This window comes from Kryptolebias marmoratus, linkage group LG19 (genome assembly GCF_001649575.2).
Source record: "Kryptolebias marmoratus isolate JLee-2015 linkage group LG19, ASM164957v2, whole genome shotgun sequence".
NCBI lineage: Eukaryota > Metazoa > Chordata > Actinopteri > Cyprinodontiformes > Rivulidae > Kryptolebias > Kryptolebias marmoratus.
In genome coordinates this window covers 4,998,236-5,023,285 of record NC_051448.1, presented here as the reverse complement: position 1 = coordinate 5,023,285, position 25,050 = coordinate 4,998,236, and the positions used below count along the sequence as shown (strand labels likewise).

At 39.7% G+C, this 25,050-nt stretch overlaps 1 protein-coding gene across 4 annotated transcripts in view; it reads right to left on the bottom strand.

Moving 5' to 3' along the window:
• Nucleotides 1–25,050, bottom strand: part of ryr3 (ryanodine receptor 3) — a 105,579-nt gene that overhangs the window by 69,330 nt on the left and 11,199 nt on the right. For 2 of the 4 annotated variants that reach the window (XM_017411853.3, XM_017411854.3), the window contains exons 2-11: nt 16,138–16,257; nt 11,339–11,443; nt 9,534–9,554; nt 6,294–6,368; nt 5,225–5,303; nt 4,790–4,902; nt 3,052–3,151; nt 2,861–2,954; nt 2,414–2,488; nt 1,863–2,019 (exon numbers count right to left, since the gene is read on the bottom strand). In XM_017411853.3, the coding sequence (XP_017267342.1) occupies nt 1,863–2,019; nt 2,414–2,488; nt 2,861–2,954; nt 3,052–3,151; nt 4,790–4,902; nt 5,225–5,303; nt 6,294–6,368; nt 9,534–9,554; nt 11,339–11,443; nt 16,138–16,257 (939 nt within the window). The remainder of the gene's footprint in view (nt 1–1,862; nt 2,020–2,413; nt 2,489–2,860; nt 2,955–3,051; nt 3,152–4,789; nt 4,903–5,224; nt 5,304–6,293; nt 6,369–9,533; nt 9,555–11,338; nt 11,444–16,137; nt 16,258–25,050) is intronic. The other 2 variants (XM_017411855.3, XM_017411856.3) reach the window with 1 other exon arrangement.

Here is a 25,050-nt window from a genome sequence, read left to right as displayed (position 1 = left end):
TATCCAAACAAGCACGAGTCCTCAGAAAACCCTCAAAGCCATTGCTGAAGGGGTTCAGGGTGATCTCTATTGTCAGGAGTTTAATAAGTCAGGAAGACTGTGAAAACTTCACATAAAAAGGATATCTACTAAGAAAACAGTCCTCTATAAAAGTGACTCTTGGTAACCATTTAAAGGAGATTCAGAACTAGATAGCAATGAGGCACTGAAACAAACAGATTATCAAAAAATATAAATTGTGTCATTTAACCAAATTACCTTGTTGCCTTTAAAAGGAAGCATATAAATTATAACAGAACATAATTTCATTAAATATAGCATTTTCAGTAAGTTAGCATTGTTAGGGTAAAATTTAAACAGAAAAACATTTTAGAATACAAACTATCATAACCAAACCTTTAAAAACCAGTTCGACATGACAACTGTGGGAAAGGATGGGTTATTTGGACCTGAGCATCTTGGGAACCAACTTTGCAGCCTTTCACTCACTCTGAACAGCATTAACTTGACTTCCTGTTCTAATGTGAACAACCTCAGTGTGATTTTTGGCCAGGATGTGTATTTAAACCCCAACACCACCTAGGATTGCTTTATTCCACCCGTACAATATTACTCAAGTTGGAAACATTAACTTTAAGGCTGGACAATTGCATTTTTTTTGTCTGGATGTCAAAAAAAACAAAATAAACCTAAAACAAGTCACTAAAAAAGGACTTCAGTTGATCCAAAATGCTGCTGCCTGAGTTCTTATGATAGATCGTGTTTTTCCAAATATGGATCTTATTGTTCCATATTTTTTAACAGAGCACTTCTCTCAGACTGCAGGTTTACTTGTGGTTCCTAAAGTTTCTAAAAATTAACTGGGAGGCAGAGCTTCCAGTTATCAGGCTCCTCTCTTGGGGAACCAACTTCCAGTTTCTGTCTCTGAGGCTGACACCCCGTCTACTTTTAAGACCAGGCTTAAGAATTTCCTTTTTGATAAATCCTATAGTCAAGGTTGGGTTTCCTGAGCTCTCCCTTAGTTCTGCTGCTATAAGCTCAGACTTCTGGAAGACAAATTGACCACATTTCCTCTCTCTGCTCTCCATGCTTATACATGCATTTATTGCTGTCATTACCCTGTGTTTTTCCTTTTTCTTTCCATAGAAACTACACCTGGACCAATCTTTCTGTGTCTATGTTTTTCCTGCCCTCTCAATCAGGCAGATGGCCGCCCATCCTGAGCCTGGTTCTGGTTCTGCTGGAGGTTTTTTTTCCGTAAAAAGGGAGTTTCTCCAATGTGCTGCTGCTGAGGATGCGGCATGGTGACAAAGTGAAATGCTGATGCAATCTATTGTTTTCCAGAGATGGATAACTTTTACTAATTGGCATTTTATAATGCATGTGAATAGTTTTTTACAGTGTCCTGAGATGACTTTTGCTGTGAATTGGCGCTACATAAATCAACTGATTTCAAATTAAATTGGAAAAAACAATACAAAGCCATTAGCCAACCTAAAAGAAGAAACCCAAATGCGTCACATTTCAGTGAGGAAGTGAGGAAGATAAATTTCATGTCTTTGCTGAAAGTGGTTATGAGTACGTGAGATGACATTATCTTGGACAACGTGATTGTTTGCTCTAACATTTATGGCTCAGTCTACTCAGCAACACTGAAAAGGTCAAATTATAGTGAAGCGAACTGAGCTCATTAACAGCCAGCAGGCACACCTGGGAGTATTCGATAAAAGAGTTAGTGGAAGACATTTTGTTCCCCTTTTAATGAGACAAATTAGCAAAGAACATTTATTGACAGCAGCATTATGGGAACCAATAAAACGGCAAAAATGAGCAGAAACAAAAGTAAATATATGAGTGCTGACCTTAGATGGCTTAAAGCAGAAAGCAGTGGCCTTGGTGTCGGACTTCTCTCTGTCCTGCAGGACCAGGCCACGATCTTCGGTCAACGCCAGATAACGACCGGTGGAGAGATGGCGAAGACGGAAAGGCTGACCCCACCGAATGTGGCTCCCGCTCCAGCTAAACACAGAAGGCCAACATCAAAAACGTGACCTGTGCTTGATTTTTTTCTGCTTTTATTTGACTTTAATGTTGCTTTAACGCCAACGATCCAAATGAGAGCTGGCGGAGTGACTGGAGGGAAACTGGGGCCAGTTATAAACGAACAATATGGAGGCTGATAGAAGATGAATATAATGAGAAGAATGGCGATCAGCACCTTGTATTCTGTCGAACTAAGTGTTACTGACAGCGAAGGACGGGGGAAGGAAAACTTTATAATCTACAGTATTAGAGCCTCCAATAAAAAATTCACCAGTTCCATTCATATTTTATGAAGATCCATATGAAGTGTGTCTATTTCAAAGAGGTGTCTAATCCAGGGTTTTAAATCAGTGTTTCCATTTCATCTTACCTGACCCGGAGAGGCTCCAGTCTCCACAGAGAGCGGGCTTTTGAAGCTCCCTTACCCGCCTCATAATTCACTATTCTGTGAGCACAAGAACACAAGTGAGTAAAATATTTATTTAAACTATTACATCACAGAAACAATCAAATTAAATTAATCTGCATGCAACTCTGGAGGAGAAAAATAGAACGTGTCAACATTTCAACCTTTGCTTCTACGACTTTATTTCCTTCCTTATTATGGTCCTCTAAGCTCTTACTGGCATTTCAAGTGAAATAAAACTTTTGACACATTTTATTCAAACAGAACCTTGGTGAAGTGTTGCAGAAAAAGACAGCACCTTTATTAAATTTTAGCTCTACTCTGAGTGAAACTAAGTGCTTTACTAACTTGGACAATTTCTGCCTGTCAAAAATCAGTTCAAGGCGTGAGACATAATAATTTATTCCTGACCTTTGCTCTTCTTCACTCCTGTCGGCTCCAGGGATGGTCAGGCTCTCATCATGACCGTGACACAGACGCATTACATGTCCACCAATTAAATACCCTAAAATACAAACAAAACATATAGTTTATTATATATTTTTTAATTTGTTTTTATTTTCTGCTATGAATGCATTATTTGCAGGGGTCACAGAACTCGCCTACGGCCATGTTGCCTGAAGAACAGGTCGGCTGCACGTTCCACAGAGTCTGCATGAAGGAGGCATCCACCTGAATGTTGCTGTTAGAGATGGAGAGATGCTGCAAGACAAAAGCAAGTTTCTCAGGACGTCAGACAACTGTTGCAGCTTTTGTGGTAATAAAAATAGGATTCAAATGGGAAAACTGCAGCATTTCAAAAACAAATAAATATATTACGTTTCTGCTGTTGAACAATGTGGGTTAAAAACAGCTAACACTTTTTTATAAGAAGGTAGACACAGATAATACACTAACTGCTTCCAGCAGTAATCAAGCATTTATCCACATTTACCTCCAATAGTGACAGTCCTGATCAAACATTTTTAAGCACTTTAAGAGGATTTAACTCACATTTATGATATATGACAACGACTACGTGAGTTATTTATTCTATGCTCAGCACATACATTCCTAAAGTGACACCAGGTTGGTTGAGAAAATAGCACCAAACTAAAACAATTTCACGGGGAAGTTTAAAAGTTTATCATTATCCAGTGTAGCGTTCTAACATCGGTATGTTGTTTTTCAGAAAGAGTTGTTTCATGAGCCTGAAAAACAAACAAAACGGGACTTCAATTAGCTAAAAATTAGACTAACCTGTCTGTTTTTCCATATTCTTTGGTCCAACTGATGTCACAGCTGACCAGACTGTCCCCTTAAAAAACTGCTCATGTTCATTTTGTATGAAATCAGTTTTCTGTGCAACATCGACATCATCTCTTTGTGTAGAGATAATTTGGATTAATGAAGTTTTGCCTCTTCCTCATATGAACAAATATCAGTATCTCTGCAGCAGAGATCCTGAGATCCAGATGGATTAAACTGAGACACAAAAACAGCATTTTCAGTTACCAGTAACGGCGCACTGATTGCTTTGGCCTGATTTGCTGTTGTGTGCCGCTCTTTAAACGGTGAGTTTATATCCTCCTGAATGAGTTTCTTTTTGGAATGGAAGTTTAGCAGTTGCCAAGTTTTGATTTAGTTGTGTATTTCCCTCTCTGAAGGGCTCGAGCAGCCTCTAAAAAAACACAGATACAAACTTTTATATGCCCGGCACGTCAAAATCATTCCTCTCTCTGCCTTTACCAAGTAAGTTAATTGAGGTCGAGCGTGCAGCTCTGCATATGGGAGACATCATTAACTTTAAGCCCATTAGCCAGATGGATGAGTCCCATGAAAAGAATATTTTTAACATGCGCAGAGGCCCTTTACAGGTAATCAGATTTCTATTACAGATAGAAGTTTTCCTGTTTTCAGATTAAATTCCCTGGCGAGACGGCTATGAAACATCTTACAGTCGCTTTAAAGACAGACGGCACACTGAAGCTGCTGGATTAAATAATCTCAAATAAAAACAACCAGACGAGGCAGATATATCTATTTATACAGAGAAACACAGAAAAGCCAGGACATCTTAAAACATTTAAGGTTATTTTTTATCATTTTAGAAATATTTGAAGATGGATAGATGGATTTCTGAAGGTAGCAGACATGACTTTAGTCAGCATAAAGAGTATAAAAAGCAGAAGTCTTCCTCCAGATTAGGCTAACGGCCAACCAAATGAGGGCCTGTTTTACCTCTGCTGATTTACAAACTTTTGCACAGTATTGCAATGTGTCCTGAACAAACTTTTCAATAAATCTTGAACACTTTTGTGTTTTTCCTCGGTTAAATAAAAGATCTAAAATGAAACTTGCCAGGTATCTCTCTGTTGACACGCTGACAAGGATCAGATCGTCTCCGATGCGAACTTTCTCTCCTTCGGATCTCTGTTTGGACGCAGGGTGAATCGTCCACCAGCAGGACTCTCCTAGAGACACAAATGTATGTAAAAAGTTGAGCTGGTCTATGAACAAATGTAGGCATACAGATCTATATTAATAATAGCTGTGTTCTTCGTTCTTCCATGCTTCGTAGAACAATCATCAATCATCTGGGAAATACTGAAGAAAAAGTGCATGTCCGAGGATAAATCCCCTTTCAGAAGCTTTGTAGTTTAACACACAGTTTGTACACACAACCCGTATCGTATGCAGTCCAAGTTTCTACAATAAGCATCGATTTAAGGTTGAGTCGAGCTGATTTATGTTCGAGAAACTGTGAGAGAAGTGAACTCGTTAGTCATACTGTACCTGTCGAGTCTTCTTGTAGTCCAACATCAAATGACAGCTTGTCTGTCAGAGACCTCGATGTCTTCAAACAGGTCAAGTACTGGTGAGTAAAAAATGAATTAGTGTTGGGTCAAAAAAATAAAGCAGCTTTGATTTAAAAAAAAAAAAGTATTTAATAATGGTTTAGAAAGAGAGAGGTGAAGCTTTAGTGCTGATCAATCAGTGTGTTAACTGATTAATCATTGAAGAAAATCAACTAGAACTCATCAGCAACGTCTTTAATGTGGGAAGTTATTAAAGAAACAATTCAGCTTTTTGAAAGTCGAGATCTGGTTATGAACAATTAATATCTTCCCTGTTGTAAACAGCTCTTTGAACAACGTGAGTTTGGAGAAACAAGGGTCTAATTCTGGCCAGGTTAACGAGTTAATGGCTAAAGTGGATTACTGTCATCTAAAAACAACTCCAATCTCAGAAATTTTATTGAGGGTCATTTAAATGCTATTTTATAAAACTTTACACCACCATCAATTTTGAATTATGCAGCTCTTCTGGCAGGAATATCATATTTCTGTCAGAATAACCAACCCTACTAAGGGTTCATAAATTAGTATTTACATGAACTAGGGAGGACATTTTAAGCAAAATCATGATTTCAATAAAGGTGACCAGTTTCCACTTCACAATCCTTTCAAAATAAAGTACAATGCCACAATGGGGTTGGGTGTGTGTCAAAAACAGCACAAAGACTGGAAAACTACAGTCAGAAAACAACTCGGCACTGGGGTTAGAAATCAATCCTGACGATCACATTCATTCCTTGAATTCACTCGTTTTAACTAGAGTCTTGGTATATTCAAAAACCACTGCCCATTCCTAACATGAACCATTAGGAAACTTCTGAGATCGGAGTCATTAAGTAAGATAAGATAAGGTAAGACAGTGACCGTTCCCTCTCCACAGGACCCCACTTCATAAACCTGAACCCTCTGAACCGAGTATGCATGAAGAATCTGAGACATTTAATAATTCTCTCCTGATCTCCAAGGAGAAGAAACGATATAAAGTTTGTTTTTTTGTTGATACTCACCATGCCACTGAAGGAGTGGCGTAAGAGGATGGCGTGACCGTAGAGCAGGGTCCGGTGTCCACCCCCCTGACCCGCCTGATGACAAACAAACAGGAAACAGATTATTTTCATCACCTCACATTTTCATCCTCCGAACATTATCATCTTCCACTTAATCCGTGAGCCAGATATTAAGACCCAATCCCATGTTATCTTGTTTCTGCTACTTGTTTATGCCAGGGGTTGGGGAGGCATTTTCCTTTTTAAATGGGACCCAACAAATGAAGACAAACAATGAGGTTTCAATCTTTGCTTAAAGGATTTGCCAACTGTGTGTCACCTGTAGGATGGCTGAGCTGCCTGGCATTGAAACAAACTTAAATAAAACCATTTTCTCTTTAAAAGCTGTATCAATTTCTTTGGAGAATATGTCAGCCTCTGCCTCTAATGACCCAACAGGTCGCTAGATATTTAAGGGCAACATAAAAATGAGATTGGGCTTAAATCTGAGTTCCTTTTGCTTTATATCCTTGCTCAGATAAAGTCTGTTGAACTCAAGAGATCCTAAGAGTTGAGTTAAAGGGAACTGGACTTCTTTCTTGTTTCTTGAAGCTGTTTTATCTGTCATCCAAAACGCTTCTTCAGTTCTGATTATGGATCGGGAGTTTCAGGCTTTAAAAGCTGTTGGATAAATCTCACTAAAGGAGTCGCTGATTCACCCATTCTTCAGAGGTGAAGAAGTGTTTCAGATGACAGGTGAAACATCTTCTAAAACAGGAAGGGAAGTCCAGTTAAGTTCAGTTCAAACTCTTAGGACAGCCATGTCCTGAATGACTAATATCTCAAAGGAGATTTTTTGTTTTCAGCCCTCCACTCAAAGTACAAGCAGGAAACAGCGAAGAGGTGACCGGAATAAACACAAACCAGACGTTTATACCACACTCGGACATCTTTCTCATTCTTGTGACGGACAAGAATCGCCGTACCAAACTGCAGGTTAGGAAAATACCCGAGGAAATGTGGAGGTAAAGAATGAAAATGGGATTCTTGCTGCCATCTTTACACCAAAAATAAAAACCAGCACCTACCTTTTTAATTAACCTCTAGCAGCAGGATAAAAAAGGGCATAGCATGAGTTGGATAAACGCTCCAGTCATTTCTCCTTGAAAATAACTGAATCTGAGTCAAAGTTAAATATATTTACAGGAAACTTTCTATGAATTTAACTCTCATACTGTTTAAACTTTGGATTTAAGAATAAAATCAATTAGTGCTGTATTTTCAGTGGAGTTTCATGTTATTTGGTTTTCCTGGTGGGCAACAAAAACAACCTTAAACCGACACCCTGCAGCTCCTTTCTTGTAACGTTGTCAGCATTATTTTGTGTTTATAGATGAGGTCATGTCTAAAACGGACCCCAAATGTTTCCTGAACACGACCCCCCAGCCCATTCTCTCTTGGCTTCATCATCTCTCTTGGACGGCTTGCGTCGAACGGATCAAATGGAGGGTTTGTTGAAAAGAAAAATGGGTTGGGTATGAAGGAACAGCGGGGAGGGGGGTAAATGGATCGGCCCTGCTGCTGCACTGACACACCACTGCCAGGAAGTGACCTTTGATAAGGTGTCCCCCGCTGCCAGAAGCACCTGAACATTTTGCTTTATACCAAACTTCAAAAAGGATAATCTCATTTTCTACAGTGTCCTTTTGGTGAATAAATTCTGCTTCATCTTTGCAACCAAAATCTGATTAAACTGATTCACAAGCCTGCATGAGTGATACGCTTTCTCATACACAGTGACGTGAAAAAATCCACTTTCTCTCATTTTATCCTGTTCCTTTTGCGTCTGATTTACATTGATGTGAATTCTCCTTAACTGGAATAATTCATTCATATTAAACATCATTTTAACATTTCAACGAGTGCAAAAAACCCCTTTCAAACCCATCCTGGTTTGCTCTTCATCTTCCTCATCCTTGAAAGGTTCCCAACCTCACCGAGCTCTCAGCAACAACTTATTTCAAGCAGTTTTTTAAAAATATATATTTAGTTTATGGCTACACTCATACCTAAGCTGCTTTGGGGGGTGTAAAAGTGATTTTTCAAAACTATGCACTCATTTTACCTACAACCAAAGTTATGAAAAGACAATAATAACATTACTTCTTGATGTTTTTATCACCAGTAGGTGATACCAACATTTTCGGTAAATACTCAGCCAAATTAATCCTTTATTTTTTCCTAATTTCCTTCTCAGAAATGAAACTCTCTGATTCTGTTTGGCAGAGTCAGAGTTTTTACACTAAATGATGAGTAAGTCCTTTGCCTAAACATTGACTTGATAACTCATCTTATATGAGCGGTCAGAGGATGGCAATAAGCAAACTAATCAATTTCCCAATGCAGTGGAGAAACTTTTCATGCCAGCCTCATTTGTAAAGTGACGGCTGATTTATTGATTCTCGTTGGTTACTTCATGTACTGAGCATTTAGCTCGTAAAATGTAATGTTAGTGTTTGTCGATTATCCACAAAATTAAAATCTATCGTTGTTGTTACCATAAAATCAGAAAGATCTGATGCCAGAAGACAAACAGTCCTAATAGTTGCACATCTGAAATCAAAGCTGATTTCAGAACATTTCCTCTTGTCAATACCGTTTATCCTCAGTTAGAGACCAAACTCAGAGAAAACAGAACAGCAAAATGCATGCCTTTTAGACCCTTTCATTAAAAATGGTCTTTAATTTATGCAAATAAAAACGTACAGAGAGAGTGTTTCGAATGTTTGAAGCAGATGAGCAGCAGACCTTACGAGTTTGGACGTTTGCACACAAAGTAGTCCTTAAAGGGGCCAGGCGAAGACATTCACTCATGTGGACAAAAAGGTGGACAGCACCAGTGCAGAGCTATTTCAAGATTGTCATATTTCAAAGCTCTGACAGTTTCCAGAAGAAGATGGAGAAAGAATATGCTGAACGCCGCTCCATTATGAGCTGAAGGCTGAAAGTCTGCTTATAAATAAATGTATTTTTGTTTGTTTGCTCAATATATCAATGTAAAATGTACGCCCATTAAGATATAACGTAAAGCTTGTTGCTTTAAAGCTTGGTGTTTTGTTAGGGATGAATGCAGCTGCGACAATCGAGAAATAGGCATTACATTGAGTGAAAGTGCCTGAAGTTCAGCCCCCTTCAGTTAGCAGCCGGGACGTCTGTCATGCACACTGACAACATGATGGAGGAACAAACTGATGGACCTACCCATTTTTCATGGTCAGCACTCTAATAACAAACAAATACAAACGAAAAGAACAAGTTATCGAGATGCGAGGCGGAAGGTTGTACAAGTCTGAGAGCAACAGTGTAGGAGAAATGGGTCCTGACCGTGGAAACTAGGAGGAGGATTTATCAGCCTCGGCTACCAGACAGTTTGCATTCTCGCCAACATCGTGTCGTCTCGCCAAACGAGGCCAGCCATCGATATTGAGCACAAAACAAATCTGCTACCCGGGCTAATAACAATGCAGGCCTAATTCTTTATAAAAAATGAGACTTTAAGTACAATCTGTGGCAGTGTTGTGCATCAAAGGACAGCTGTGGCCACAGAAACCCAGCATGAACTCAAACTGTTCGGCACTGAGGAATTTTGGACCCAATTTTTCTTAAAAATGGCTTCAGAACATCGTGTGGTGCTCGAGTTCCTGCATCTGCCACATTTATACTGCACAACAGTTCATGCTGTTCAGCTCCTTATTCCTACAATACAAGTGGTCTGTCTCAAGCATCTGATAAGAATTCGGTGCACTGCTTTAAAAATGGCTCAGACCACATGTATGCAGTAGGAAGAGTGATTTTATTCTCTCAAATTACTGAAACACTGGCAGTATCAAGCAACTTATACCAAATGATACGATCTATTAGACAAGTAAGCGTTGTTTTCTCTTTGTTTTCCCAGAAAAACGTTGGAGTAAAGGAAGAATGTGAACAGAATCTTTCTTCTCTTGATTTCTCCATACAGATGAGTTTTATTAATTAAATAAGATTAAACGTGAGCTATTCTAACTGCTTCAGTGAACATTACTGGGATTTCACAGATTACACACATGCCTTCAGTAGTAGTACTTTATTATTAGCAATGACACTTCTACGGCCCAACAGAGAATCAGCAGGATGCTGCTCTGATAAACATGCTGACCGAGCTCGAGTGGAGCCAAGAAAGGACTCGAAACTGTTTAGAGTAAAATCAAAGAGGGCGGAGGGCGAAGAGGGACGATGCAGCGGGCGCAGCAGAGCACTCACAGATCATTTCCCTCCTTTCTTTGCACCTGAGGGCCTTTTCCTTTCAGAGCCGGAACAGGAATGTGTTACAAAGAATAAAAAGAGACCGTCTCTCTCCAGAATTCAGTTAAAGTTCTTTGTGTTAAAGAAGCTTCTGCAGAACTATCTGACTACGAGATATAAAAGCAACCAGACTTTGATTTGTTACATGATGATTTTTTTTTTTTTTTTTAACTATAATTACATCTAAAAGTTAAAATTTTCTGAAGCTATAGTTACCAATCCGTAAAGGCTGGCAAAGTCACATTTCTCATTTCTCATTTATAGAAAACCTGCTCCTGGTTACATTTCTCCAATCATCAAGTCCAATCATTAATAATCTAATTTGGCACTAAAAGTAAAAGTAATTTGGCTTCCTTTTGTGCATCAGCATTTGAAAAAAGTAGAATTTCTGGACCTGGTCCTCCTTGGATGGCTTCAATATGTCCCGTTATTTAAGCCGAGGAGCTTCTTTTTGCAGCATCAGTACATTTGTACCTCCAGATCTTCAGCTTCTCTGCCTGTGAGGGCTTATTTTGGGATGCTTTTAGTAAATTATTTTCACTAGACATCATTAGGAAGACTATAATTCAGTTTTTGCTGACCCTGTGTTATAATAATGGTTTATGCACCAGTGTTAAAATTACAAAGTGATTCTTTTAAGCAAGTAAGCATTGTGTGAGTGTGGTTTAAAAAGACGTGAAAGTAACCAGAGGGTTTTCAGTGTGAAGGAACAAGAACGGACTCACCCCTTCGCTGCTTTGCCCGGTGTTGGCCAGCATCTCCTGCAGGGCTCGGACCGACAGGGACTGCTCCAGCACAAAGTTACAAATACACATGTCTGGAGGAACATACTGCAGGTCAGAGGGGAGAGGAAAGGGACAAGAAAGTGGGGAAGAAGAGCAAAGGAAGAGATGCATCGATTAATAAGATAATTGGAAAAACAGGCTCTCCTTCTCAGGAGGAAAAGGTTGCTCCAGGAGTTGGTGCTCCTTGGATTTCCTCTTATGTTACCCGCGGGGCCTCGAAGGGAAGCAGCTGCCCCACCAAAACCCCTCCTCTGTCTGAGATAAAACGCTTGGTTGCACTTGACTTGTTTTACAAACCTCCCTCAAACTTGAAACTCAGTACTCCAGAGCAAAACTATTTTAGAAACACGGTTTATGATTCAAATTGTAAAGTTATCCAATGTGCAGGGAGTGACCTACACAGAAGAGCGTGCACATTATCGCCAAAATGAGGCCATTAAACAAACAGGAAACCACTAATTTAGTTTAAGAATATGTTCAATTCATAACCTGCAAAATGCATGAGCATATATTTACTTTTCGGCACTTTTTCCACCGATCACAGCTTTTTATTCATGACTAATTTAAGCACATTTACATAAAAATGTCTGATGAATATTTAATACAAATTGTTAAACATTTAAGTTTTCAAAGCAGTATAAAATCACTAAAAGAACCACAAGATTCCATTAGAGACCAGTAAAATGATTAAACTGCTCAGTGAGGATTAGTGCTGAAAAAATATTTACTATAACCTGCTTTTTTTTTTCTTTCTTTTGTTGCCGTTTATGAGTGGCTGATAAAAAATGTGGCGACTGCAGCTGCTAGGACCAACAGGAAGTTTCGCCTCGTTCCTCAGAAGATGATGGACCTCAGTTCTGACTTTCAGCAGCCTGAGCCAATAGCAGCGTAACTAAGGAAAAGCTCAGGAAACCCAAACCAACCCTAACTATAGGATTTATCAGACAGGATAATGGCTGTCAGCCTCACGAACAGAAACTGGAAGTTGGTTCCACGAGAGAGGAGCCTGATAACTGACAGATAACTGACACCTCTGCGTTTAGGAACTTTAGGAACCACAAGTAAACCTGCAGTCTGAGAGCAAACTGCCGTGTTACGGCTTTGATAACCTCTGTAATAACTGGTAAAAAGATTTTCTTTGAAAAATTTTAGTCATATAGTTAAGGCAAAGAGGATAATGCTAAATATATATATATATATATATATATATATATATATATACTAAATGGGACTTCTGAAGGTGCAGAACTCTAGCAAATTACAAATATTAAAAAAGCAGACTGATTGTGAAGCATCTCATTGCCCAATCTTCTTAGCTACCTTTGTAATATTACGACTGACTGACACCGGTATATATATATATATATATATATATATGTATATATAAAAAAATTTAGATTTAGGATTCAGACTTTTTTTTTTTTTTCCTTCTACGACGCCATGAGACAACCGTCGTTGTGAACTGTTGCTTTATAAATAAACTGCATTTAAAAAAAAAGTTATTTCTCTGTTTTTCTTCACAGCAGAGGAGGATGAAGGACCGCTCGCTCCCTCGTTCAGTCACACACCCGGATGACCCCTGACCTCTGCAGCGAGGCGAGAACTGCGAGCAGAGACAAGCGCAGCAGGGCGATAATGACGATGCATCTGCTGTGGAACGCAACTCAAACCTCCGACACTACAGCGAGCGTCCAGGTTGCAGGGCACTAAAACAAACACACCGATGTCGGCGCACATTAACACGTCGATATTTCCAGCAGCAGAGAAGTCCCGATAACACAGACAGGCTTTGATGTGTAATCTGACGCGACAACATCTGTCATTTCATGTACGTTTCTACGCTGATAGGTCACATCTTAACACCTCGGATGAATTATTCACCTCTAATTTTCCTGTCAGTTTTTTCTCTAGAGTTGAGACGACGTTGCACACTTTGTCTCGTCTGATGAGAGGAGAGCACGTGATCACAAGTCAAATTAATGTTTGACAGGCAGCTTGAATTAGTACGATAATATGAGCTGTAAAACAGGTCAAATTAGCCCTCGGGAGATCAAAATGAATTATTTGACATTTAGACTACTCAGAAGGGATCAAACAGAGCTGGAGAAATTACATTTTCTGTGAAAATGCAGAGTGAATGCAGAGTGGGGAAGAACTCCTGAAATTTGCTGAAGAAGCTGACTGATGCAAAACTTTAGCTCAAAGTAGCTAAGAGCAAGCTAAAAGCAGCAGAATGGTAACTAAACACAAAAGCCTGGCTAAAAGCTACAGCGGAAAAAAGCTAACTATAAGCCAAAAGCATAGCTAAAAGTAACAAAAGGCTAGCAAGAAGCTAAAAATAACAGAAGCTAAAAGTAGCACACAGAGCAAAAAGGATGAAGCAGATTTCAAAGACAATGTTTTAGTAGGAATTGAAAAGATCTCAGTGTATTTCTATGATGACAAAACTTGTAAATAAAGGTTAAAAAGTATAAAAAGCTACAAAAACCAAGAGTCCGAGCAGCTGTCTCCTGACTGAGCTGAACTTTTTGATGTAAGTTCGGCTAAAACAGACCAAGGTAAACAGAAGTTGTTAGATTGCAAAAAAGTACAAAAAAAAAGCTAACAAGACATTTGAATACTGAATCAGATTTCATACAATAACATTATTCTGCCTTTCTAACCACATCTTCTCATTTAAAAACAATCTCAGAAAATCTGTTTAAAAATGCAAAATGTGAAATAATGCCATTGGAAAATGTTAATTAATTAGGAGAAATTTTGTTATTGCTTTTATTTCTCTTCTGTAAAAACATTTAAAAGAGCCCATAAAGTTTATTTATTATCATGAATCTAATTTATTTTATTTAAATAGTCCTACTGCAGAGAATACTTTAAAAACCAAGTGGTTCCATTAAAGTTGTCTATATTACAGATAATATTTGTTTAAGTCTGTTTAATGAAACCATTTCATTAGAAGCTCAAAAAATAGCACCTGAAAGCAGATATATCTGAGAAGTAAATTAATGACTGAAAGGCCTTTTTTTTTTTTAACTTAAATCTATATATAAAAAAAAAGATGGCACTGAGAAAACCACAAACATTTCTAAAAACTCACAAGGAGGACGCAGCACAAGCAGATCAGGTAATGGAGCTTAAAAAGAGTCAGACTGACTGAAAACAGAAGCAGAGGGAGGGCCGGGAGGTTAGCGAGACTCAGGTGGGAACCATCGGTTTAATTACAGGCTTCAAGAAGGACAAACAGGAAGCAAAACAAGACGCAACACACAGGGGGAAGAGGGCTTTCAAAATAAAACAGGAAGACAAAAAACAATTAAATCTGTACACCAAAGCACACTGAGCCTGTTCAAAAATTCTTTGATCACAAACCTGCAGCATATGTGTTGGAAAATATGTATTAAATAAAGTAGACTTCATTCTCAGGATGCAGTTTTACTCAAACGACTTTAAGACTTTTATTATATATGTGAGGAACAATTTAAATTTAAAGTTAGAGTTCTTTGAAACCCTTCTTTTTAAATAACCCAGAAAGTCCTTCTTTCGCTTTAACCTTTTTATTGTTTTTCAGCAGAGGATGACAGCCAGGCTCAGCTAGAAAAACGTCACTGCCTGAAACTGGGCAGCAGATACTCCCTATTTTTCATGACAAACCACAGCCGTCACCCTTGATGATCCGCGACCTTTTTACACCCACTGACGTCCAATTTATTATCTGTCCAACTGCGCTGAGAGTTGTGTGTGAGCGCGCTGGTCCGCCTTCAGCAAGCTTTGGCCTCTGGTTCAAGAACGATTCAAGGAAAGTGAGCAAAAAGTAAAACTTTTCCTCCGGTTCTCATTCAGACTGTGTCGAGTCTAGTTACAACTAAATGCTGTAGTAACTGCCTCACACGTATAAGGATTAAACACACACCGACTTCACAAACCAGCAGCTTTGTCTTTTGTCTTTAAACGTCAGCTACATTCCAAATTTCTGGACATTTCAAACAACATAAAAGTGCATTTTTCTGTAAACAGAAAGGTACAAAAATGTGCATAAACAATAAAAAAATTCAAAACTGAAAGAAAAACTGTGCAAAGCCACTAGTCACCGTTAGCTAAAATCTGTTACTGATCCAGGAAAAGTTCAGCCGATTTATTTATCAAGTCTTAACGCACCCAAACATTTAGAAATGAACAAAGTAGGGACGAGAAGTGAATTTCAGTCGAGTTAAAATGAGTAAATCTGAAGACTAAGTAGATAAAAATCTACTCCAGAACCTGGTACTGACACGCCAAGTTGTGTCCCAACGGTGCTTTTCCAGCCAAGGGGCTTTTTTTTTTGGACACAACACCCTTACCGCCCGACCCCTCTACCAAAAAGAAAACCAACAACCAGCGTGTCCCAGCGTGTGCTTCAGCCATCTTAGTTTATTTTGAAACGCTGATCCGTTGAACTGGTGTGAATATAAAGAACCCTGGCTGGCAGAATTAGCACGCGTCTCTGCACCGGAAGCCTGGGTCATTTGGAGGAGCGAACGTTAATTCACGGAAAAAACATAAAACAGGCAGCTGAGATTGGAGCTTAATAAGGCTGTGCTGACACTTGTATTTATTAGTTAGCCCTGCATGACTGAAGGACAAAATAAGCACATGTTGTGAGAAGCATGAGTTGCTGTAAGTTGGCTGAATAGTCCGACAAATTCAGAGTTTTTGTTTAAAATTCCCGTCCCTAAAACAGAGCTGTGTGCCACCCTCCTCACCTTAGCTTCAGAGGTGGGCTCCAAGTAACACAGACGGTTTCCGAGTCCCTCTGCGGCCAGGCAGAACTTGCGATGCTCCTTCTGGATGGTGGCCACACTCTGGAGCACCACTTCATCATCCTGCCATGGGGGGGGGAAGAGAGGAGTGTTAATGCTGAAAACGTTCTGACAGCTGACCGAACTGAAATTAACAACATGCCTCCCTGACTGAGGAATAAAAACGGAACGAAAGACGCCGTGAAAGATAAAACCGTGGATTATGGCGCGGCAGAAGCGGAGCGGAACAGAGAGGGAACGCACGCATGTGTTTGGACTACAAATCCATCAGCGGGGAAGAAAATACAGCAGTGAGGTTTGAGTAATATGATTTCTAAAACCTGATAGTGTTACACTGTGGGAGAGAAGAAAACCCTGATTCAATCAGTGGAAGCAACAAATGAACATCTGTATCTGTCAGGCTGCACTGGGTCAGGCTCTACTTGGCAGCACATATTGATTTTATGTGCACGTGTGTGTGTGTGTGTGTGTGTGTGTGCACGTCTCCTGCTAGCTTACATCCCACACTGATCTGAGGGTTGCCATGGTTCTGGCTCCCACCTTCCTCACAACAGTATTAATTCAATAGATTCAGAAAACGGACCGAACAGTCCCCTGCGGGCTAAGGAAGCGAGATAATAGACCCAAGAAAATGTTTCAAACACAGAGACTCCCCGGGCCTAAAAGTAGAAAGTTTAATGTGGAGTTAAAGCCACGTAGAGAACAACAGTTTCGGAGACACAATCCTGCATCAGAAAGCCTCACTTCCATCTCCTGCGTTCAATTTAATTTATTTCCAGGAAGCCATTTCACCGAGCTCTACAACAAATTAGAGGAAATGGTTTTGTTTTATCTTTGGGGAGATTATAGGATTGTGCTTGAGAAATCAAATCAGTGTTGTTGGATTTTGACGAAGACAGAGAAGAGGCTGTAGGACGTGTTCGAAATCCAAAAGTCCTGAATGGATTGTGTCCAACAAAAGTAACACCAAAGGAATTTTAACAACTAAATACAGTCAGTGATAGACAGTTCAACACTAATCCACATTAAAAAAACTCCAAATACAATAAGCTTTGCTTATTTAACTAAGGAAAATAAAGCATTTTAGAACATTTTATAAAATATCAACCTTTTCCTGATTTGTTCTGGTAATTTACAACACAAAAACAACAGGCTGGGTTCCAGTTTACCCTGACCCGAGCCATGCCAGCTGTATGGGATGGAAATATCCAGATCTCAGCCAGGCTGGATGCACATTGTGACGAGGTGAACAAACTACAAGCTGACATGGTGAAGGATGGGTGGCTTCTTGGTGAGTAAAATTCATTTTATTGTAAAAATATGCATTCCCCTGATGCACATCAAGCCTGTGCACCCACAGAAATCACCTCATCTTCATGGAATCGATACTAGTCAATGATTCAAGTCAGCGACTTCCTGTTTTTTGCTGGTTAAACTACAGTTTCAGGGAATTTTACCAAGCCCGAGTGCCTAAAAAGTTTCAAATGCCACTCAACAGCAGTGACAGCGTCACAAACACTGACCAACTCACCCCTCTTGAGCTCGGCGCTAATGCCAGAGGACAGCGTTTCAAATGCAGTGTTTTTTTGTGCCTCTAACCTCTTCTTTCCACATAATTTCTGATCATGCAGAGAGGAAGGTCGTGCTTGCAGGACATATTTACATTTACTTGAGGTGTCTCAAAGGCACTCAATTCCACGTTAATTGGGACGTACAAAGAAAATTTGCTCTGGACCACGGATAAAACTTAACATTCTTGCCAACTTCTGCTTATTTATAACTACATTTAATCCTGGCGTTCATTAATATGCTTGTCACTTTCAAATAAATTCAAATTTCATTCTATTTTCTTGATTTAGGTGTACGCCGTGTTTCTTTGGAAAATCCATTCAAGTCTTTGTAATGAAGCCTGTGATCTTTGATACTGTTAACTGCACAGGCTGCACTGGAAGTGCTGCTGCTAGCTGCTGCTGCCACTATTAGCACTTGGAAATAACCGCAGAACTCATGTAATTTAAAATGAAAGTAATCCACCTCGATCTCGGCCCCGCTCAGACCGGCCTTTAAACTCTATTTCTTCAAACTGATGCTGTTCAAACAGCATCAGTTTATATAAACAACAGGTTAGATATTAATTGTTCACAATCCTTCCACAGAACTCTACTTTAAAAGGTTTGAGCTACCCCTTTAAACTCTCAATCAGTGACATCAGGTCTGATGCTCGTCAGAAAAAGTTCTGGTTTCAGATCAGTTTGTTGCAGTCTTACAGAATCAAAGTGAAGCACAGCGGGGTTAAATGTGATGATGAAACTGGGCCTCCAGTTTGTTGTTTCAGGATTCAGAAAGAGAAACTTAATACAACCACAGGATGACCAAAGACTTGGCACTTCATTAAAATAAAATAACCCTCTTTCTCTTCAGCTGTTTGACATTCTAGTGGCCTTATGACCCCCAGCAGGGTCTGGCACCATTATCACCAACCCATTTTCTTGCCTACATGTGGCGCAACATGAAAGTATAAACTGGAAGCCAGGCAGCTTTCGTATGGTGGAATTATAAGGTTAAAATTATTATTTTTTGATACAAACGCGTCTAGTCATTTGAACACTGTGAAGCAAGAAGAAAGGAAGAAGGGCAGCCAGGAACTATCAATGTTATGAGAAGATGTTTAAGGGTTTGTATGGAGCCAATCACCAATACAAAAAATAGATCTTGACCACTAATGAAGAGGCCATGTGAGCCCTCAGTCAACAGTTTAAGACAGTTTCAGCCTCCGAAGTTCTGACTTGATTCCAAGCCAGAGAATCTGGTGAATCTGAGGCAAAGCGATCCTTGTGGCAGCAGAATGACCATCTGCTAAACAGCTACACAGATAAAAAGCAGCTTCATTACTATGTATAGGGTCCTCGCCTGCAGCAGGAGGAGGTAGGTGAGGGTTGGGTGGATGTTTTAGCCGACTTCCAAGTGTAGAGAGGGAACTTGACCCTGTCCTCTCCCACTCGTCCTCTGGATCCTGCAGCTCCAACATGTCTGCAGGCTAACGTCAGTAACGAAGAACAGCAGACGCAAAAAAAAAAAAAAAAAAAGGAAGTAGTTGTTCCAATGGTTCAAGATTTTGTCGTACTGGAACTCTCGAAAGAGTTTACAGTCTTAGCATTTCTCACCCCGTTTCGTTTTTTCTCTCTTTCCTCCCTTTTATTAAACAGCCAGCCTGTGTGTGACAGGAACAGCTGTGTGCATGTGTGTGTGTGTGTGTGTGTGACCTGATGCATCCACCAAACGAAACCCGAGAACTCTCTTGATGCTCCTGCGTGCCAAATAAACTCCTACAATTCAGCCGCCGCTGCCACCAATGTGAACTTGAGAAAAGGTGAATCTGTTCAGTCCCTCAGCGCAGCTATTTTGACCCGCGCGCTTCGCAGCCACGGAGAGAAACACCAGTCGGCTTCGGGAAGTGAGATAAAAAAGATGCAAAAGCGGATTTGAGAATAAAAAGGAAAATAGGAAAATTCCTGAAAGTTTGCCTACTTGTTCACACTGTCTGTGAGTGCAGTCTGTTTAAACTGCTCTGACTGCTCAGGAGTCGTGTTTCTCATAAATGTCAGGCTGGGTGCTAAGTACGGCTTGAGCTGTGTGTTTTTAGTGAAGCTTCGCCAACAACATGGAGAACGAAGCAGATACAGTGGGTGAGAACTACAACCTGATAAGATGGATGTGGTGCCTAAAGTTGGATTCTGACATTTTGTTTCTGCGCATATATGCTGCTTCCATGAAGGGAGACTTTCTTGTATCTATCAGCTGCAGGCAAAGGTGAAGGAGGAGTGATCATGTTTTTGTCTGAGCCTGTGTGTGTGGTCCATTTGTCTGTACAGTTAGCAAAATATCTCATGAACCACTGGACGGTTAATGAAACGATCATAAAACAATCACTGGGTTGACGTCTACAACTGATTAACATTTGGAGCTAACCCAATGAATGAATGATGGCTGCCACAGCAAAAAAATTGGTTAGAAATCAGCCATTTGTACAGATACTGGGTTAAAATTTGGTGTGGTAGTAGCCGAGACTGATCCCCAACCTGTACGCTGACAGCTAACTGGTCGCACAAGATTTGTGTTTTAAACTTTGCCATTCAATTTTGGAATCAAGCAAAAAGTCTCATGAGTCTTCTAAACCTGATTCAAGATGGCCGCCACAGTTAACTGACATTAGAAAACACACAAACAGCTATAACTCAGTCAATTATACAGACACTGGGATAAAACCTGGTGTGGTAGTAGCTGATTATCGTCCCCAATCTTTATTTCAAGCACAACATCTTTCCTTACAACCTCGGTATTACCTGTTGAAATCAAGCCTATTTGTCTGTTAGCAAAATATCTCATGACTCACCGGACAGATTTTAATGAAACTCCCAGAAAGTAATCTTTTGACGTACATCTACAACTGAATACTTTTGTCGTCAAGTCATTTTACAGCTAATCAATACTAGCCAATACAAAAAATGGCTCCAACTCAGTCAGTTTTACAGACATTGGGCTAAAACTTTGATGTGGTAGTAGCTGAATATAAAATCATGTGTAACGCTGTTTTAAAGGTTTGACCAAAACAGATATGACTTCATTTCTCAACATAAGATGATCTTAGTCTAAAACTCGGCGACGGGCGATATGCAGTCCTTCAAGGAATGGTAGGCATTTAATTCAGACATAAATTGCCTCCTAAACTAAAGGAATGGACCCGTGTTGTTTCTACACATAGCATGAAAAAAAAGAAACATCTCGCACAGTTTGACAAACAGAAAATATTATTTCAGCACAAACAAGATGATTCCCCAAAGTACTGCGAGCCAAAAGCTGCTCATACAGTCGATAACCAACTGAAGGATGGTTCTGTGTCAGGTCTTTAATGAAATTATTTCCTGTTTCCTAAAGACGTGACTTTCAGACGGTTCCTCTGCTGTAAAAAAGAAATTCCAGGCTCTACTGGCCTTTCTTACACACACTGCACAACTGCACTGAAAATGAGAAATAAACCAAAGAAAGAACGTGAAGAACTTTTATCAAGACCACTTTTCTAAGATCACAAAGAAACTTTGGCTTTTGGGAAGCATGAAATAAATCAGTTTTTCAGAGTGTTGTATCCTACCATTAAATCAATATCGTTTCCTTATTGGTCTGAGATTTCCTTTTCAGAAGGAAAATACAAAAACTTAATTTGCAAGACTTGCCAAAGGTCATAACAGAAGCAGAGTGCCTGCAATTGATTCAAAGCGGCCTGATTTTTTTAAAATAAAGCCTTACTTTTAAAAAGTTAGCCTTTTAGGTATATAGAGATTAAAAAAAGAGGATTCTGATCAGGATTTTACTATTTGCTTTAATTTAATCTCTAATTCCTGCCATATGAGTTTTCAAAATCAGCCAAAACTATATAAAAATATTAAATAAACTAAAAAGTTCTTGGGCAGAGATCAATGTCATACAACCCCAGTGAATCCACCAGTTTCTCAAAGTATGTACCTCTTAACTTTGAGCTTTGAGACTGATTTATATTATGTACAGACGTGAGCTTACATTATTAGTGTTGGTTTTCCAAATACAAACGTGTGGATGATGTCTGGGTCGAAATGATGAATGCATCAGACATCAGAGCTCCACATTAAAATTAAAAAAAATAATAATAATAATATTCCACCGTCAGGTTGTCTCGCAGTCTCCTGCAACGGCTGACAGACTCCAAGATTTATATGACGTACTCACAACAAATTGAATTTTCTTGGCTTAGTTTGCATGCATATTGCTTCAGAGCAGCTTCAAATAATGCCCCCCCCCCACCCCCACAGTGCGTGCCTAAGAAGACAATAACATGGTGGTGAACAGCACCTGGGTTAAAGACAGAGCTGCAGCTCTTTAAAAAGAGACATATGATACAAGACGGGCAGTACACAGGAGCATAAAGACGCACTGAGGACTGTTTATGTCTGAAAGGTGTAGAAGTGTAGGGATGAGGTAAAGTCAGGACATGAAGCAAACCCGAGACTGACTTATTTTCTCCTTCAGAGTTCTCGGCTCCCGATACAAGCCAACTCTGATTCTTCTTCTGTGCCATTAGCGCTGCGTCACATTTAATCATTTAATGCCTCAGAAGACAGCTACATGATTAGGCAGGGACTGCTCCTTCAGCACGGATTTCACTTAATGAATACTTGTGAATAAAAGACAAGATATGGGTTTCAATTAGGGGGTGTAAAATAAATCAGCATTAGTCTGTAGAAAGTGAAATCTCACTTCCTGTGATTTGTAGGTCCGTGCAGGTAGCTTGTCTTCTATTTCAGTCCTTATAGCTTTAACAAATCTAACATGAGGTGTTTGCTTCAAGAGGTCATTGGACTTACTGAAAGTTTGTAGAGAATGCATATTGCTTTTGAGTTTTAAACTAACTTATGCAGATAAGGTTGAACTTTTCAAATGAATTAAAGCACAATCTCATATGATCCATTAAAAGATGAAGCTTGGCTACTACCACACCAAATTTAGATCAATATTTGTAAAGCTATAGCCATTTTTGTGTTGGCTAAGGTTGAATGGCTGTAAATAACCACAGAATACAAACTGCAAAGAAAAATCTCTGTTTAAATTGTTTTTGATGGAAATTAGCTTCTCTGAGCCCCTTAAGTCTCCTCGATTCTTCACAACGAAGTTGCTCTGACTGCCTTCTGCTGCAGGTAAGACATTGACAACTTGCTACTACTCCACACAACTCCACCTAAAAAGAAAATGATTATTTAAGTCAAACAAAAAGAAAGAGGACCGAACAGCCAACCCCGTTCCACCTCTGGTATAAAATAATGTGCTGTCAGAGAATCTCAGGCACCAACAGCCAGCGATGAGCTGAATAAGATCAATTTCAGGAATTTGACTGTGGATTTATGAAAGCTACAAACAAGACCAAGTGAAATCTAGCAGTTACTGCAAAGCTGAAATGATGAAAGGTGGTTGAAGGAGACTCAAAGATGCAAAAAGTCTCACTAGTTGCACCTTTTCCCTATTCTGTTGAACCATAAATGTAATTATCTGTACTGTATGCTTCTCCCTGAACCTCAAGGGTAACTTGACAGTCTTTCCTGCTGAAACTCACTTCCTTAAACAGTCCTATGACTTGTAGGACAGCAAAACCAGAGCTAATTAACAGTCAAGGTTAAATGCATCGCAATGAAATCAGAAGACATGTAGGCAACTTGCAGACTAACTTAGACTTAATGAGCTCCTGTTGCAGCATTTTTGGGGATGGACTTACATAAGGCTTGTGGGTAAATGAAAACCCAAAGGCTTCCTTCTGACTGCAAAGAGGATAGTCTTGTCCTGCCTTCTTCATGTTTTATAAGGATTACACAATCTGTCCTGCACCAGTTAAACTCTACAGACAGGAACACGCCAACCTAAAGCAATAGTTCAGATCTTTTGAAGTGGAATTCTGGGGATGGATTATGAACATCTCCAGCATCTGTTTATGCCATCAGAGTTTATTTTTAAGATAATCATAAAATGGAAATTCAGCTTTACTGACAGAATACGTGCATCCAACAGTGAAAATCCGGCAGCAGGGCAAATTTCTGTTTTAGAAAAATTTATATAATTACTCCACAAATTCAAAAAATGCACACCCCTACCTTGCAGTACCATCAATTCTGCATAAATATTTACATTTTATTCTATAGTTTTTTATGAGTGCAAATAGCAGCAGCTAGTTGTAGTGTTTCCACCGTAGCCTGGAGCACTTTCAGGACAAATAATATTTCTATTTCTGCCAGAATAACTAAGTATTGCAAAATTAAGAGCACTGCAAAGCTTTATAAAACAGTGAGGCATGAACTGTATTCACATTTTGTTAGACTAGAATTTTTTAGGGCGTCAGAAATCCAATTTGGCTCCACTCAAACTAGCCTTTAGCTCATCAATCTGGGCAGAATTTAACTCTGTTTCTCCAGGATGAGGTTAAAAGGTTGTCTACAACAGGTAAGATATTAACTGTTCATAATGTTTCTCCAAAAATCTATTTCTGAATCATCTTTTTAATGCATCATCTTAAAAGATGGATGTATAATTTGAATTTATTTTGTCCCGTTTGATCAATTAGTCTATTATTTACCTGAATGCCGCTGCCCCTGTCACTCCCTCCCATCTTATTTACATTTTAAAAGCATGAAGGAGACATTTCAGCGTTGGGTTCTGGCACTGCTGAATCAGAGCTCTTTAAATGATGCCAATGGCAGCAGCGTCACGACCCGCTCAATCAATATGGAGGAAAACCTTCACATTCTGCTCGGATCAATCTGAGGGAATTCACCTGAATTCACCTGAGGCTGTGGGACGTTTCAGTACCTCACAAAAAGAAGCAAACTTTGCAAAGATATCGACTCCGAACAAGTAAACATACTGGGATAAAGAGGCAGCGGTTCATTCAGAATATCGTTAACCTTAAAAAACACAAAAATAATTAAAGCTGCGAGCAGCGTTGGACGGCCCTCGCAGCTCAGCGCCGCTTCGGCATATTGCGACCGCGGGAACCCTGGCGACCGCCCTCTACGCTCTTGCGCACTTCCCGCGCATTTCTCGCGCACTTCCCGCATCGTCCACTAGTTGGCGCTTTGGGCAAACGTGCGAAATCGCCTTCAATGTGGATCGTTACGACTCCTGTTGCTCGTTCTGAAGTTTCACCTTCCTACGTTGAACGGTTCTAGTGTTAGAGCATGTGTGCTGTTGCGACCTTGAACTTTGACCTTGTGACGTTGAACTCCAAAGGGCTAATCCTTGACCCATGGGGACTCTGGTTGTGAAGTCTGAACTTCCTAAGTT